The 15,480-nt window shown below is 46.2% G+C and overlaps 1 protein-coding gene across 2 annotated transcripts in view; it reads left to right on the top strand.

Moving 5' to 3' along the window:
• CUX2 (cut like homeobox 2) overlaps positions 1-15,480 on the top strand; it is a 1,287,506-nt gene that overhangs the window by 1,140,692 nt on the left and 131,334 nt on the right. For both annotated transcript variants that reach the window (XM_069619531.1, XM_069619530.1), the window contains 2 exons: positions 1,241-1,289; positions 13,790-13,894. In XM_069619531.1, the coding sequence (XP_069475632.1) occupies positions 1,241-1,289; positions 13,790-13,894 (154 nt within the window). The remainder of the gene's footprint in view (positions 1-1,240; positions 1,290-13,789; positions 13,895-15,480) is intronic.

The raw sequence follows: 15,480 nt of genomic DNA, 5'->3' as shown, positions 1-15,480 counted from the left end.
AGAGCAAAGATGCGCAGTGTAGCTCTCTTGCCTACAGTAGTGCCAGGATGCACTCACAGCTCCGTATAAGGGTGACCTGAGCATTTCCGGAGGGCCCAGACTGTAGAGCAAAGAGGCGCGGTGCAGCCCTCCTGCCTACAGTAGTGCCGGGATGCACTCACAGCTGCGTATAAGGGTGACCTGAGCATTTCCGGAGGGCCCAGACTGTAGAGCAAAGAGGCGCGGTGCAGCCCTCTTGCCTACAGTAGTGCCGGGATGCACTCACAGCTCCTTATAAGGGTGACCTGAGCATATCCGGAGGGCTCAGACTGTAGAGCAAAGAGGCGCGGTGCATCCCTCTTGCCTACAGTAGTACCGGGATGCACGCACAGCTCCGTATAAGGGTGACCTGAGCATTTCCGGAGGGCCCAGACTGTAGAGCAAAGAGGCGCGGTGCAGCCCTCTTGCCTACAGTAGTGCAGGGATGCACTCGTAGGTTTAGCTCCTCCCATGTACTGCAGGGAACAAAACATGAGAAAGCCACGACTTTTGCTTAATTAAATGTACATCCACTTTTCTTTTTTTTTGTTGGTGAGATGCCACGCTTTGTTACACGTCGGAACATCCCTCGCCTGCCCTTGGCACACGCCAGCAGCAAAGCCTGCCAAGCATTACAGCTGTTCGAATGCGTTGCCAGTTTTGCTAACACACTGCAACATATTTTTCATTCACATTATGCTACGGCGAGAGGACACTTAATCATGTAATACCTAAACAGATGTTCTGTGATCATTTGATATACCATTTGTACATAGTTTGGCTGTAAATAATTTTGTCTTTGATCGCAATCGGAGCCGCAATCCAAAAGCGTTGCATGATACTGGCAAGGAATAATGTCACGTGTCCGCCATGCATTGCGTGAATTTGCATCTTTTTATAATCGCATTGCAGCAAGTTGGCTGCACACTCATCCATAGCGATCATGCTCTCTGAAGCTGGAAAAGGTAAAGGCGTAAAGGTTTGGTCAAACCCAAACGTAGTGATGAGAAATTCCCATACTTTTTAGAGAATCCTAAGTGTAGGCACGAGAGGGTATCTAGGCAGCCCCCGGCGCTTGGGCTTTATAGCATGATGAGCTAAGACCCCCAAGGAAGCACATCTTGGCAGACCTTAAAGAGCACAGCATCTTTAGAATAAAGTCAATCTACAGAGGGGAGAAACACTGTAATAACTTATTTTCTCTTTCCATTTGTTGTCTTAGGGCAGACGAATTGGGGATGATCATGACAAACCTTGAAAAGGCCAATCAGGTGAGAAGTTGTTGTTTTGCTGAATTTGCTTGGGGAGTTGGAGCACTAGCAGAACTCAGGAACATGGGTTGCTTGGAGAATTGAACTGTTCTAAGTGTTCTTAGATGCACGCAAAACACAAATACAGTGGTCGAAGTGGGCGGCAGCGGTTGGAAGCAGTGCTCCTCTACCTTAAACTTTTTTTTTACTCTTCCTATACTTTTATTTTAAAAAGAAACCATTCCGGAATTGGTTTGGTTTTAAAATGAATTTGTAGGAGGAAGTTGAAACTTGCACTCCAGTGCACTGCACTAAGCATTCCCTTAAACAGCAGGTGTGTTTGTTTGGGGGTTTGGATTGCACCTGGGAGGGGGTGGGGCGATGGGGTTTGTGGGAAGCAGGGGTAGGTCCGCAGGGAGCATAGTTCCACTGCTTCTTTTCGGGCACTTCCACCACTGCACACGTGTTCAGTGGGAGATCAGGTGAGGGCTTACCTGATTACGGGCGGGTGCTGTACCAATTTCCTGATTCCAAGAAACGCTTGATTCAGGAGGTCCCTTTTGTGTTGCCTATCATATGCGGGTGGTTGCAGTGGACAGTAGCCTCTGTCCTGCAATATGTGGATGCCCCCGAGCTGGATTCAGGACCCGTGCTCATTATGGTCTCACGACCCGGGGGACATGGCGACATTTGTTGTACGCATTATTGTCAGGAGTCAAACATGTGTTTACTTGTTGGGGGAATGGGAGATTGCCAAATTGGGCAGATTCTCTAGGGCTGGAGCAGTGATATTCACCTATCAGAAATAATGTAAGGCATGGATTGCAGCAGCGGGAGCGGGTCCAGTACCTTGCAGCACCGTCCTTCCCTGAAACAGCATTCAGAACGTTTCGCCTTGAACAAGTGTGTAGTGAGTAACTCCTGAAAGATCTTTTTAAATAGTATGCATATCGTTTGTGGGAGCCTTAGAAAATGGGCCCTCTTGAAGGTTGTGTGGAGAGGGACACAGAGTGGTCACATGGGTCGCGAAACGATCTTTCTAAATCGATTTCTTTTAATGTCGTTCATTTGAAAAGATATTTTCACTTAGGAGGCATGTTGGCTGTCTTCCCTTGCGGTGATCACTGCAGAGCATTCTGTCTTCCCACCCGCATGGTCGTGTACAGTTGTTCCCAGGTCCTGTCCATCAAAGGCTGATGGGATGCCACAGCTGCAGCAAAGTTACCAAAACATGTGTTGCAAAGAACAATTAAAAAGGGTACCAGCCCTTCCTCCCAATGTACCCACCCATAGTGTGGACCTCAGTCCTTTTCTTCCACTCGAGGTGACTGAACACCCTTTATATAGCTCTCGGTTACCCACATTCCCTGCTGCGGACTAGTGACTTACAATGTGTTTATATATTGTGTCCGCAGTGCTACCATGTCACCTTTTGGACAGTTCAGAGTTCTATCTTGGTCAATGTACTGGGCTCTTATGCATGAAGGTATTCCTCAGTCGGCGTGTAAGTCTGCACTGGGTGCTTAGTCTCGGTGGATTATCTTGTCATTCGTCAGTAGTCAACGGCATTGCTCAGCTGCCTCTCAGGCGTTCACATGTAAGATCAAGGGCTTCCTGGTGCATGTTAGTTAGAGTTCCTGACCTATACCGAACAGTGCCCGAGCCAGGGTAGGCGGTGCCCAGTGCGCCCCCCAGCCTCCCGCTGGCACCCTATTATCTGCACCCCCCTGGCACCTAAAGCTTCCTCCGCTACTGATATCAAGGAAGAATGAGGGTTGTCACAGCCCCAGTCTATAAGCTGAAATGCCTGTCTACAATGACCATCTTCACTTGCTTCCTGGAGCATGGTTATTCTGTGGACTCTCAGAGATGGGTCCAGGAGACTGCAGAGCAGGAGCCTGTGCACCCTCCTTAGAACTTGCCCACCGGAATAATGAACTGGCAATGAGGTTCTCTGAAGCTGGAGCCCCAAGGTTTCATACAGGACTGTAAAAGCATTTCAAGGGTCATGAGATAAGTAGGTTCTCTGACCCACAATTCTGTGGAGGCTGCACACGGTTTTACATTTAACTTCATTGCAAGCCAGTTTGTGAAAATTCCCAACACCAAGCATAGTCTGGCAGAGAGATAATGCAGTCAGTCACTGTAAATATAACTGTTGTTTTCTTAGCAGCAGACCCACTAAGTAGTCCGGTTTCCGAATAGTTAGTAAGGATTTGATCAGGCATCTCCATTCCTCACATTTTGTGTGCCCCATTCATAAAGTACAGGGGAGTTCCCAGACAAAACTCGCACTCACTAGGCAACCAATGATCCTTTTTGTTGCAAAATGTATGCAAGTGCTGACAGAGATCAAGGGAGGGCAGACGAAAGTGTGTGTGTATATGTGTGTGAGAGAGGAAGAGAGGGAGGGAGAGAGAAAGAAAGAAAGAAAGAAAGAAGGAAAGAAAAAGAAAGAAAGAAAGAAAGAAAGAAAGAAAGAAAGAAAGAAAGAAAGAAAGAAAGAAAGAAAGAAAGAAAGAAAGAAAGAAAGAAAGAACATTTGCTGATTGCCACAGCAGGAGCTGCTATGGCCCAGCAGTGCCCTACCACCCTGCACCAGAAGCCTTTAGATTCGCAGCTTCCTCAACACCCCCCAGGGAAGGGGAATTGAACATAATAACAAACACCAGTTGCTCCCTTCTGACACTGGATCCCTCCAGAGGTGATTACATTATTTTCGAACTCTGATCTCCCATTAAACATTAACCCAGCTACCAATGTTACACCAAGCACCTGTAAGCCCTCAGCATAACACTGAGAGAGAAAGCTCTTCCTGTTCAGTCAATGCTACCCAAATCCCAAGTCTTCAGAAGAAGGAATTCTGAGTCAGTCACTTATGCTTCAGTTTTGTCAGGGTTTGAACTAGAACCATTCTGATGAGTCTTCAATTCTGGGCATGTTCTGTAATCTTTTCTACCATGCAGTCTTAATGCGGGAATATATAGCTACTAATTCGCCTTCCTCATCAGTCTAATAGTCTGTTACCTTCTGAACTATTTACATTTTCTTGCTAGCAGATTTCTTCTGAACTATTCACAACTCACATAAAGGCTAAACACATTTCTTTTAACTGCCTTTCGCCTCTTCCGAGCATTTACTCTTTTACGTTTATTGGGAACCCAATTATTCAGTCTTGTCGAAGTTCCTAAAACCCCGAATCTACATAATGTGCCTTCATAGCCTTGTACACATGTAAGAGTCTTCTCTTGTTGTATTCAAATGAGTGTGTGCGCATGTTGTGGCTTCCTGGTCACATCGGCTGTACAGTGTAATCCCTTAGGGTAATGCCCGTGCCATAAGGACCAACGCTATGTAAGGAAAAATCCTAAAGGAGGTCACATGCTCGCAGTTGCACGTTCGTTGCCTCGTGCTTTCCACCAGAATGACGCAACGGCTGACGCTTGCGCTTCCAGGCCACTCGAAGAGAATTTCTCTTGGTTCCACTCTACACACCACGCAAAGTTCAAAACACCCGGCAGCTGGATCAATCCTTCACCAAACACTCCATTTTACTTCTGCAGGTACAACCTCTCAGGACTCAAAATAAATGAAATGGCTTTACTCACAGTCCCTTCCAGGTTCATGGACTTAAACATCAACAGAAGGTCTGTACCAGTACCTACTAAATGGCTAGTCAAATATTGGAAATGAACCTCAGAGCTAGCCTCAGGAAGGGATTTCAGATAGTGCCTACACAGTGCTTCAGGAAACAGGTCTTTCCTCTGGCTGATGTTAGATGAAATTCAGTTATAGAACCTTATAGAACCTTCCTGAGGATTTTAACTACCAAGTACGCTGACATCACAGCCCTTACATGACCCCATAGACCTTCCCTCCATCAAGGGAAGGTCCAGTCCCCTGTAATGGAAACCCATTTTAAGAAAATGTTCTTCATAATCATTCATTCATCAAACACATTCCTTGTTACACAAACACAACCATTTACCCAGTCATTCGCATTGCCTTCCAACGGTGAAACACACACCCACCTTTTGCACCACAACTGTCTATCTGCCACCCCACAAGACCGAGATCAATGGGACCTGACAGCACCCTCTCTCCACTCTCCTGCCCCAGAGTCAGGTTGATACGGATGCTGGCAATGGAATTGAGCAACCAATTTTGGGGCAAAGACCATATCCACCTCTGCCAACTGTTCTTCAGGACCAACACCCTTCCAATCAATCAGATACTGCAATGTTCCTTCAACAATTCTTGAGTGTAATACGGCTTGCAACTCATGCTCATAGTCATGGTTTCCTAACTGAATGGGATCTTGTGTCTTTCCCAATCTGGTTTCTTCATTAAAAGGTTCTAATCTACTCACATGAAAAACAACTGTATTTTCAAGTTGAAGGGTCATTTCTATCCAACTGTAACAGGTGTGACAGCCCTCTCAACTTCAAATGGACCAATGAAAAGTGGACTAAACTTATCCGCCCCTTTCGGCATATATGTTTAGTTGACTGCCAAACCAGGCTTCCAACGCAATACTCTTGCCCCTGCTTTTATAGTCGATTTGCAGACTTTGTGTAATTAGTCTTACTTTGGTTCAAAGTTTCATTGCCCTTTGCACATTTTCAGTCATTGCTAGCAACCTTCCCTCAATATCCGGTTTGGGAAACGTCCCTCTCAATTTCTTCCTGCAAAAAACGTGTATTGTTCCATAAATTGCAAACAAATGACATACAGTGGTCAAGTCCTTGGCAGTATTGCTATGACTAAACTCTGATAACCATAATACATCTACCCAACACATCCCTTCTTGTAAGTAACAGCCTAGATGCCTTTCGAGATCCTGATTAACTCCCCTGTCTTAGGCCTAATAATTCACCGTCCACCGACTGAGAGACCTGTCATCTCTTAAAAATCCTCTTAAACGGACCTTTAAAAAGGTCCACATTCTTAAGCGCTGAGCCATCCTGTGACGCTGACAGTACAGACCAAGCGGCAGCGCCTCCAGATGTAACAAAATAAATGCCACATTAGCAGCATCTATAGGGTGGCATTGTGTCCAAAACAATCCACATTTCTTAGGGTCCCCAGTGAAGCGCTCTCGCGCAGCTAACAGTACCTCCAAATGAGTATGACCGGGGCATGACTAAACTTCTGAACTGGAACTCACCCCTGCATTTTCCTCACTTGCCACTAAATCCGCTTATGGAGAGAAAACAGGTGGATCCTGAACTCAATTCTTTTACCCAAGGTGAGTCCCTCTCTGCGAATAGCGGCTAACTCTAAATTATCTAAGAATGTCCCCCAAAGAATCCAGGTAGCTACTCGTGAATCCATGGCAACTGTGTCGGATGTCGGAAAAAATCATTGTATGTATTTATCATTATAACAGAAAGTATGGGTCTAACTACTCACAAATGCGCTATGACCACCTAAGCACAGTGTAACAGCAAGCTGCGCAGCCAACTCCTCGGGGTTCACCCATAAAGTCCCCAAAAAGTCAATCAAGTGAAAAATAGGTATAGGCTGATCGCGCTCTGCCTTAGTCCTAGTCATTTATCAAGATAGATTTCTGTATGACTATGTCTGAATAAAGTATTTGACAAATCTTCATCTGGGAACGTTTTAATGTATCAAGAAGTCAGCCGACACGTGTTTCGACCTAAGTCGTATTCAAGGCCTTAAACTGGAAAAGTGAGTTTGTCAGTCCAAAAAGGTGGCGCTCTGCCTGTGTGGAAGTAACCTCTGGACCAGTAGTGAAGGGTTCATCCCAGAAGAAATTCGAACTCTACCCTGTCAGTAGAACCTCCAATAGGTTTTAGGGCTCCTAATCAAGGGTTCAAATCCCATGGGGATGAACCCTTCCCTACTGGTCCAGAAGTTACTTTCACACAGACAGAGCGCCACCTTATTGGACTGACAGACTCACTTTTCCAGTTTAAGGCCTTGGAAACGATGTCGGCCGACTTCATGATAAATTGAAACCTCACCAGATGAAGATTTGTCAAAGACTTTATTCAGACATAGTCATACAGAAACGTATCTTGATAACTGACTAGGACTAAGGCAGAGCGGGACCAGCCTATACCTATGCATTTATCATGTCTACCAATGCCAATGTCTATGGGTGAAACATGCCCCCACCTTGTGCACCACAACTGCCTGCCTACCACCCCCCAAGGATCAATATCTACGGCACCTGACACTCTTCTCCCTCAGCTCTTGCTCTACGATTAAGGAAGAGTCAATGCACAGTGCACTCTTACCCCAATATCGTCCCTCTGTGCTCCTATGTACTAAAACTCGAGGCTTTTGGCACTATATTAGTAACTAATCGCTAATTGGTAGTGACAGAAATCTTCTGTTTATAATTCCAACTCGAATCTGACGGATGTATGCCTTGCTCAGAGACGCGTCCTTAATGCATTCCAAATCAAAATCCGGCCTGATGTCTGTGTGTTTCCTAGCGTAGCAGATTGGAGGATGCAGAGGAGGAGTGTCTCCTTGTGGAAGAGGAATACTTCTAAATAACTGCTTTCACCTGGAGGCCAAAAGGCAATGTACAGTAAAGGGAGGTCAGCAATGTCAGGAGATTCAGCAGGGAAAACTCTCCCTCTGTGGGATCTAGCAGCTCTCAGGAAGTGCCCCAGAGAACTCTCCCAGGAGACGAGTGAAGGAGCAGCACAGGAGCAGTGTCTTAGAGCTCCTCTCTCAGAAGACACCGTGGTTAGTGGTGCACGGGAGGCATCTCCGAGAGCATTTTACAAAGTCACATAAGGCAGCGGAGGTGGAGTAGTGTCCATATGCAGTCACATTGGAGATAATTCCAAAGTCCCCAGGAAGGCCACACGGAAAGAACGGCTCTCGAGAACAAACCATGGTTGATCTGCTCGCTGGGGGGTGGAGAGTCGGAACTCAATGAGGGGGAAAATGAGCAACAAGAACCTTGGAACCTAGTAAAATGTTGACCACCACCCAAACAGGGGACTACTATCTGAACGCAGCACAAGAGATTGGGGCTCCAGACAGTAACTGCACACCTTCCAGTGAAGGGATCTGAGGGTGCAGAGCTCTGGCCAATACTGGGTGTAACTGAAGGTCAAAGGCCTAACTAATAAGCTAAATGCCCAGCAGCAATTGGAAAATATAAAACAGGGCTCCAGAGGAACACATTCAGTTGAAAGGCAGCCTGTCTGTCCAAAATAGTCAAGAACCGTACGATAAACATGGTTCCCTTAACACTCCATGCCCTCCATCTTGGAATAGAACTGATGCCTGAAAGGTACATGGTCAAGGACACTAACGCACACATATCACATCTATTTCTAGTTTCATCCTAGTTTTCCACACTAACCCTCCAATTGACACCAATCCTCAGCAGATGCGGCCAAGTTCCCAACTGCATTATCATTTCCTGATGAAGAGAGAAACAGAGAGACATAGAGAGAGAGGAGGGGTGGGGGAGAGAGAGAGAGAGAGAGAGAGAGAGAGAGAGAGAGAGAGAGAGAGAAAAAGAGAGAGAAAAAGAGAGAGAAAAAGAGAGAGAAAAAACAGGAAAATGCTATCAATCTGCACAGTTTTGTGGTGTGTCCTTAAATCCATGCCAGGTATTCCTCTGCTACTCACGTGTGCAACCAGCTCACATCGCTGGCCATCACACATGACACTGCCTACTGGCCACATAGTTCACGCCTCAAGAATCACGCCTCCTGAGCACTTCCATCACACTGTCAGCAGGTGGAAGCACGGGTCACGCACGCCTGTCACTCGCGTGGCACATTTTGCTGATACACATAAGACATAGCTGTAACATCGCAGCACGACAATCAGAGTATCTGACACTCATACACATTGAACATTATCCATTTAATACACACTCTAAATATTCACTTTTTGACCCATTTATCCTGGCCGCAGTCGTAATTATGTAACAGCCAAGCAACATAACATGTAAGGGCTTCCCATGGGTAAAATAGTATTTTAAGCAATTTGAGGCTCAGGGACTGGGTTGTCTAAAAACAATTTTGTAAGGGTAATGATCCAGGGATAGCAGTACTGTAACATCTTGGTTCTCCGTCTCTATGCTTGCTAAGCTGACAGAGAGGGGCCAACATTGTTATAGCCACACTCAGATGGCTGTCCTTTAAAACACATTTTATTTGGTGTGTTTCATCCTTTGGATTCCACAGTTTGTAAAACACTCCCACTGACCAATGTGCCACGCTGTTGTTCTTATACACACGTGCCTTAGAATGTTAATTTTGCAGTCTACCTGTGGGAGCAGTACACTACAACTCTGTCAGCAGCTGGTTCTGATATATGATATGATATGTCATTTATAACGCCCCTGTGCACAAGTGTTTCTAGGCGCGACAAGACAAGGCGGGGGAAACAGAAGGAGGACAAAACAACGATCTTACTAGGCTTTTTGTCATTCAGATCGTGCAAGTGCAGGTATTCAATAAGTGCAGCCGGAGGGTGGCTCATAGGTGCAGAAAGAGAAGGGACTGTAGGGTTACAGATACAGGCCCTTGAGAACTGGGGGAGCCCGGAGGCAGTGCAAGGGCAACTGGACATGCAGGAGCCTGGGTCCGAGTTCAGTGGGAGGCCAAGTGACCAGTGCGTGGAGCAGTCAGGGACATTAGCACGGGAGAGGAAGAGAGAAAGCGGAAGCGAAAAGGAAGATCTTGAGTTGCTTCCAGAACCAGATGTGTTTGTGCTCAAGTTTGATAGACGCAGGGAGGCTGTTCCAGAGGGGTGCACCAGCCAAGGAAAGAGATCTGCTCCCAACTCTCTGCTTGGAGAAGCATCTGATCCTCAGAGAGTTGGAGGTGGATGAGCGGAGAGCTTGAGAAGGAAGATGTTTAGGAAGAGAAAGTTGGATGTAGAGTGGTACCTGGCCCAGAAAGCCTTGTGGACAATGCAAAGGGTCTTCAACATGATCCTTGCAGCCACAGGGAGCCATTGAAGAGATTTCAGGGCTGGAGAGATATGATCCCTGGGTTTGAGGCCAAAGACAAGACTTGCAGTCCTGTTCTGGATAAGTTGTAAAGGTCGAAGGGTGGAGACAGGCAGATTTAGAAAGAAGCTGTTGCAGTAGTCCACCCTAGATAAGACAATGTTTAGTCAAAGCCTAGAATGCCAACTATAAACGGTCAGTGTCAGAATGACCTCAACACGCACAATGTCGCCCCATTGCCAAGGTCTGGACATCAAACCTTACGAACCCTTACTCTGCTCTTTAACTGGAGTTGCAAGGCTGAAGGGGAGGAACCAAGGCTTCAAGCAACCACACATTTTAATCAAAGCTTTAAATTATTATTGTGCATTCAGAAGTGTAGATGTTTTCTAAAGAACATGGACGACTTCCTACCATGTATAGATTAATATACAAAATCACAGCTGTAACCCGAAGCAGTGCTTGAAAGGGCCCTTTTGTAAGCCGTGCTTCTGACCTTAAGACTCGAGTCTGAATACAGGAATTAGGATTTTAATTGCAGACGAGGAGGTGTATTAGCACAGCAATTCCTTGCTAATTGCACACTTCAGTTTATTTTCTTTCATATTATCCTTCTGCTACATTGGATTTCTCTTTTCGAGTGAAAGTTGTGGGGTTCCTAAGCTCCTGTGACTGATTACATCGCTATAGAATTTGCACCCGATGACAAAAAAGTGTCTATATGAGTCGCAAACAAAAAGCAATTTCTAGGCCACAGTTTGACTTCAGCATGGAACAAATTGAACTGAAACATGCGCAAATTACATCTAATTCACAATAGAGGAATCGCATGGGTGCAAGTTTACCTCACAAGTGATCAGTATGCGCAAAGCCATGTATGTCAGCATCAGTGGGCACTCCGATAGGCGATGCCAGCATTTGGGTAAGGAGAGGCCAGAGCAAAGGTTCGGGAACACACACACAATCGTAACTTTCACGGATAGATATTTTCAAACATTTGCCAAAGCACTTCCCACTCCTATCACAACAACTTACCTACAAAGGAATGATTTAGGCTAAGTACGGTTATGTTATGTTATGTTACAGAACTTGTATACTTTGTCAAAGAATTGTCGTAGTGGTCTCAGAGCGCCAAAGCTGGTCTGAAAATTGGCGTTTAGTTACAGAAAGTGAGCAAAATTGCACCAGTTGTCCCCACATTGGCGGCATGTGCACCGGGAGTGACACTGATTCTTTCTGAATCTCTTCCTTTACAGATGTAATTCATGACATGTGGAATGCATACATATGTTTCACATGGTTCTCTGTAATTAGGATCTATGTGATCACTGCGCCGCCCATAACTGCGACGGCCGAAATGCCGACGCCAGTTACGGCACGGCACAGTGATCATATAGATCACTGTGCCCGCTTCCCCGGCCTGCTTTTCCCTTCCTACCGCCCACCCGCAACCCCCAACTTACCTTTCACGGCGGCACACTTCTGTGTGTGCCGCCTGCACCCTGCTATCCCTGTGGCATCAGCTCCCCCACTAACGTGGGTTAGAGCTGACGCTGCTGGGTGCTTTTCTTTTTCTTTTTTTTCATGCACGCCTGCAACCCCCGCTCTGCTTGGGCGCAGTAAATGTCGCCCTCATTTTGTGCGTCCCCAAAGTCGCAGTAACTGCGGCGGCGCACAAATGAGGGTGACATTTTTGTACGATTCCCCGTAATTACCATGCCCAGTCTAATTTAGAACCATATGCAGCGCAGGTCTTGTGCATAGTGCAAATTACATACGAAGATCTTTAACTTTGTGACTGGCAAAAGTTATGGTACGCTAAGAGTACCAGGAGTCTGAGCAGATGTTCGAATGACTCTTAACGAGTAGGGTGTTTTTTCAGGCAAATCACTGCCACACAGCCGCCTGTGCCAGTGCGACCATTCTGGTGAAGGATGTTGTTATCAGGAGGTAGGGGGTCCGAGAGTATTGGCGCAGATGTGGCAGTGAGCTATATTTCCAGAATAGCAAGGAGGCAGAAGGCTGGATCAGGATGGCTGGCTGATCATGCATTGCTTAGGGGACCCCTCAAGGCTTCTGGGTCCCAGGCAGTGTTGGACAGGGCACCAAAAGTGACCCTGGAAAAACTGTTTAAACTGGCCCCATATTGCACATTGTCAGCAAGCCCAACCCTTTTCCTACGAGAAAATGTGGAAATAAAATTGGTTACCCCACAAAAGAGGCCCATGGTGCAGAGGCCTAGGGGTAATCTGCAGAGTTCCCTGCAGGCCAGTCCTCAGGACCTTAGCTCAAGACTAGGGCATGACTGGCATAGTACTGAGATAGGGAGGTGGGCCGGGAGGGCAGTGCACCATAGTTTCAGCCAGAGACGGTGCAAGGGTGCAATTGTTTTGAGCTGTTGTCTTCACAGTGTCATCATGGATTGGTGGGAACAAAGCCAGAGGGCCAAGCATAGTGCACAATATCAAGATGGGTTATGAGAAATGCCCACCCTGCAACACCGTGATACTCTACTGAGCCGGAGCTGCAGCCTAAAACTGGTGGGTGGAAGGTTTTTCACTATTTATAATGATATACTGAGCAGGTAATCATCACACTGATCATTTGCCTTTGTTCTTATATACTGGGATGAATAACAGATGTAGATACAAATATGTCTCTTAGAGCAAATAGGGGGATGCAACAGAGCGATTTCAGCTGCAAATGACTCCTTTGCAACAGCTGACACAGTTGAAGCTAAGATCAGCATACATAAGAACTCACAGTTCACTTGATAGATAGCGCAAGACCACAAGGTGCGGGTGGACAGTATACATCCAATATATGTCCTGGGCCAATGATCACAATGGCCATTGAATTATTTATTTATTTATATTTGTAAAGCACACTAGCAGCCCAGGTGCATCGCTGTTGCAAGAAAGTGTCTTAGTTACAAGGAAGCCGCCCATTGTTACAGTGAGGCGCATAGCATTACAATGTAGACTGTAGAGGTTTACAAAGGATGTTTACAAGTTCCATATCATACAGTGCAATGAGGGATCCGCTACACAGAGTGAGTAGCAGCATATGACACAGGCCAAAACTATTCAGCCGGACAGGGCCCCAATATACAAACAGCAGAGTTTTTATAGCTTTCCGGAAAGCTGTGTGTGAATCTATGCTTCTTGGGGGGTGGGGGGGCGGGGAGGGAGTTGCAATGGGTTGTGGCAATGAATTCCCATTCAATTGAAGGGACTGTCTTTGATTCAGTTCTCTAAGGCCACAAAGGCCCTCGAAACGTAGCCCCGTTTCCCAGTAGCACACAAATAGATCTATAAATCCATGAATCTATAAATCTATACTTCTATTACAGGCATCTAAGCAATCTAACCTTCAGCCCTGATTGGACGAGCAGTTCCTCTCTCCCCCCATGCCCAGGCAAAAGCCTTGGGAAGCACATTGTGTCGTCCCGGTCTGCGTTGCCCGTGGCACATTTTATTCGTAGCCATTTGACATTTAAGGACGTGGCTGCCAGGCCTGAGGCAGTGTACAGCTGAATGACGATCTGGTGTGTTTGCCTTTGCAGAGAGCCGAGGCGGCCCAGAGGGAGGTGGAGAGCCTGCGCCAGCAGCTAAGCACGGCAAATACTTCTATTAGACTGTCCTGCTGCTCGCCACAAGGACCCAGCGAGGTAAGGCTTTCTCACAGGATATTGACCACACTGGTTCCGGTTCAAGCGTGATTGGCTATCACACATCTCATGTACATTTTGAAGAACCTGTCTTTCAGAAGCAACATTTTAAATTGATCAGTGAGTGCAGGACACCTTTTACTTGGGTGTTGCACCCCTTGTAATGTGACCTCTCCGTCCAAGGAGCTTTTTCCCCCCTTTGAACGCCACTGTGTGCTATATCTGATTGCACAGGGTGGTATTCGTTGCAGGTGGGCGCCCATGCTTTATTATTGATATGTGTAGGTGTTCATCATTGTTTAAACACCTAAGAGACAGAGTTGGGGAAAACACAAGTCGCCACCCACTCAATGTGCTTTGCCTATTCTCTAAGAGCCCATGAGGCTGTTTCTGCGACGGCAGCGTTTTGCAAAGATGGCTGCTATTCTACTGTGTCCAATCAACATGGATCAAGGTGGAGCCTGGTGCAAGGTTTCCTCCAGCCCGAAGCAAGTGGCCCATCCCAGGCAATGGGGACGGGTTTGCTGCTTGCCGGGCCGGTGCGACATGTCTCTCTTGTTGACATATAAGGCCAGCCATAGGCTGCAGAACTAACTCTGTATAAGAAACAAACATAGCTGAGGTATTTATGACTGGTAAAAGAACATCAGAATTTACAAATAAATGAAATGCTTGCTCAGAAAGGATATTCAACTACAAGCGCATTCTGTCATGTGAAATCATGGCAACAAAGCAGCAAGCATTCTTTGCAAGTTGAAAAATATACTTTTTTAAATTATACATATTGTTATTTTGCCTGTGAATCATGTATTTTGATCATCCTGTTATTGAAGCTGTTTTACATTTTTGTTAGTACATTTAAGGAAACGGGCTGTATTGAATACCTCTCCCACCGTGAATTCCCAAAATGTTTCAATAAACAGGCCAGTGAATTGGTAGAAGGGAATTGTAAGATTTGCTTTGAAGGGGAGACTAGATTATGTGCTCTGTGGAATGTAGTCTTATTACTTGGGTCAGAAGCGATTGCCTCATAGTGAGAAGTTCCTGGACGCAGGGTCTGGTAAACGTTCTGATGGAAGAGCAATGTGCATGTGCTGCCTTTATTTGACGTGGGTCTACATTAAAGTTTCATAAGGAAGCATAACTTGTGGCAGAGCTTAAAGGGGATCGCCAGTGAATGACATTACAATTCTCTAAACACGACCAACATCATCAAAGAAATGGGCCTTCTGAAATCCTTATTGTTGGTGATTACTGATGATGTGGCTAATGATAAAGGGAACAGTAATAGTTTATTTTCATTGGCTGGTCCCTGTAAAGGAAGGAACTGGGCCTTAACTGCACTCCATATTGGGTAACAAAGAGCGGTGGTAAACAGTATCCAGTAAGAGGGTCAGTGTAAGGTCTACTTCTTTTCATTAGGCCTCATTACGGATCTGGCGGAAACCGTGCCGGTACTACTGGCGGGTTGCCGTCGGACCTGTAAATATTTACCGGCAGTTGACTTGCCGGTAACACCGGGGGATTGCAACCCCGTCGGTCCGGAAAGTCAGGCACCGGTAAATTGTAATTCCCCGTTCCCATAG

The sequence above is a fragment of the Ambystoma mexicanum genome, chromosome 10, assembly GCF_040938575.1.
Source record: "Ambystoma mexicanum isolate Mex_15411 chromosome 10, UKY_AmexF1_1, whole genome shotgun sequence".
In the NCBI taxonomy this organism is placed as follows: Eukaryota; Metazoa; Chordata; class Amphibia; order Caudata; family Ambystomatidae; genus Ambystoma; species Ambystoma mexicanum.
The sequence above is the reverse complement of the archived record's forward strand: the minus strand, read 5'-3'. Positions and strand labels throughout refer to the sequence as shown.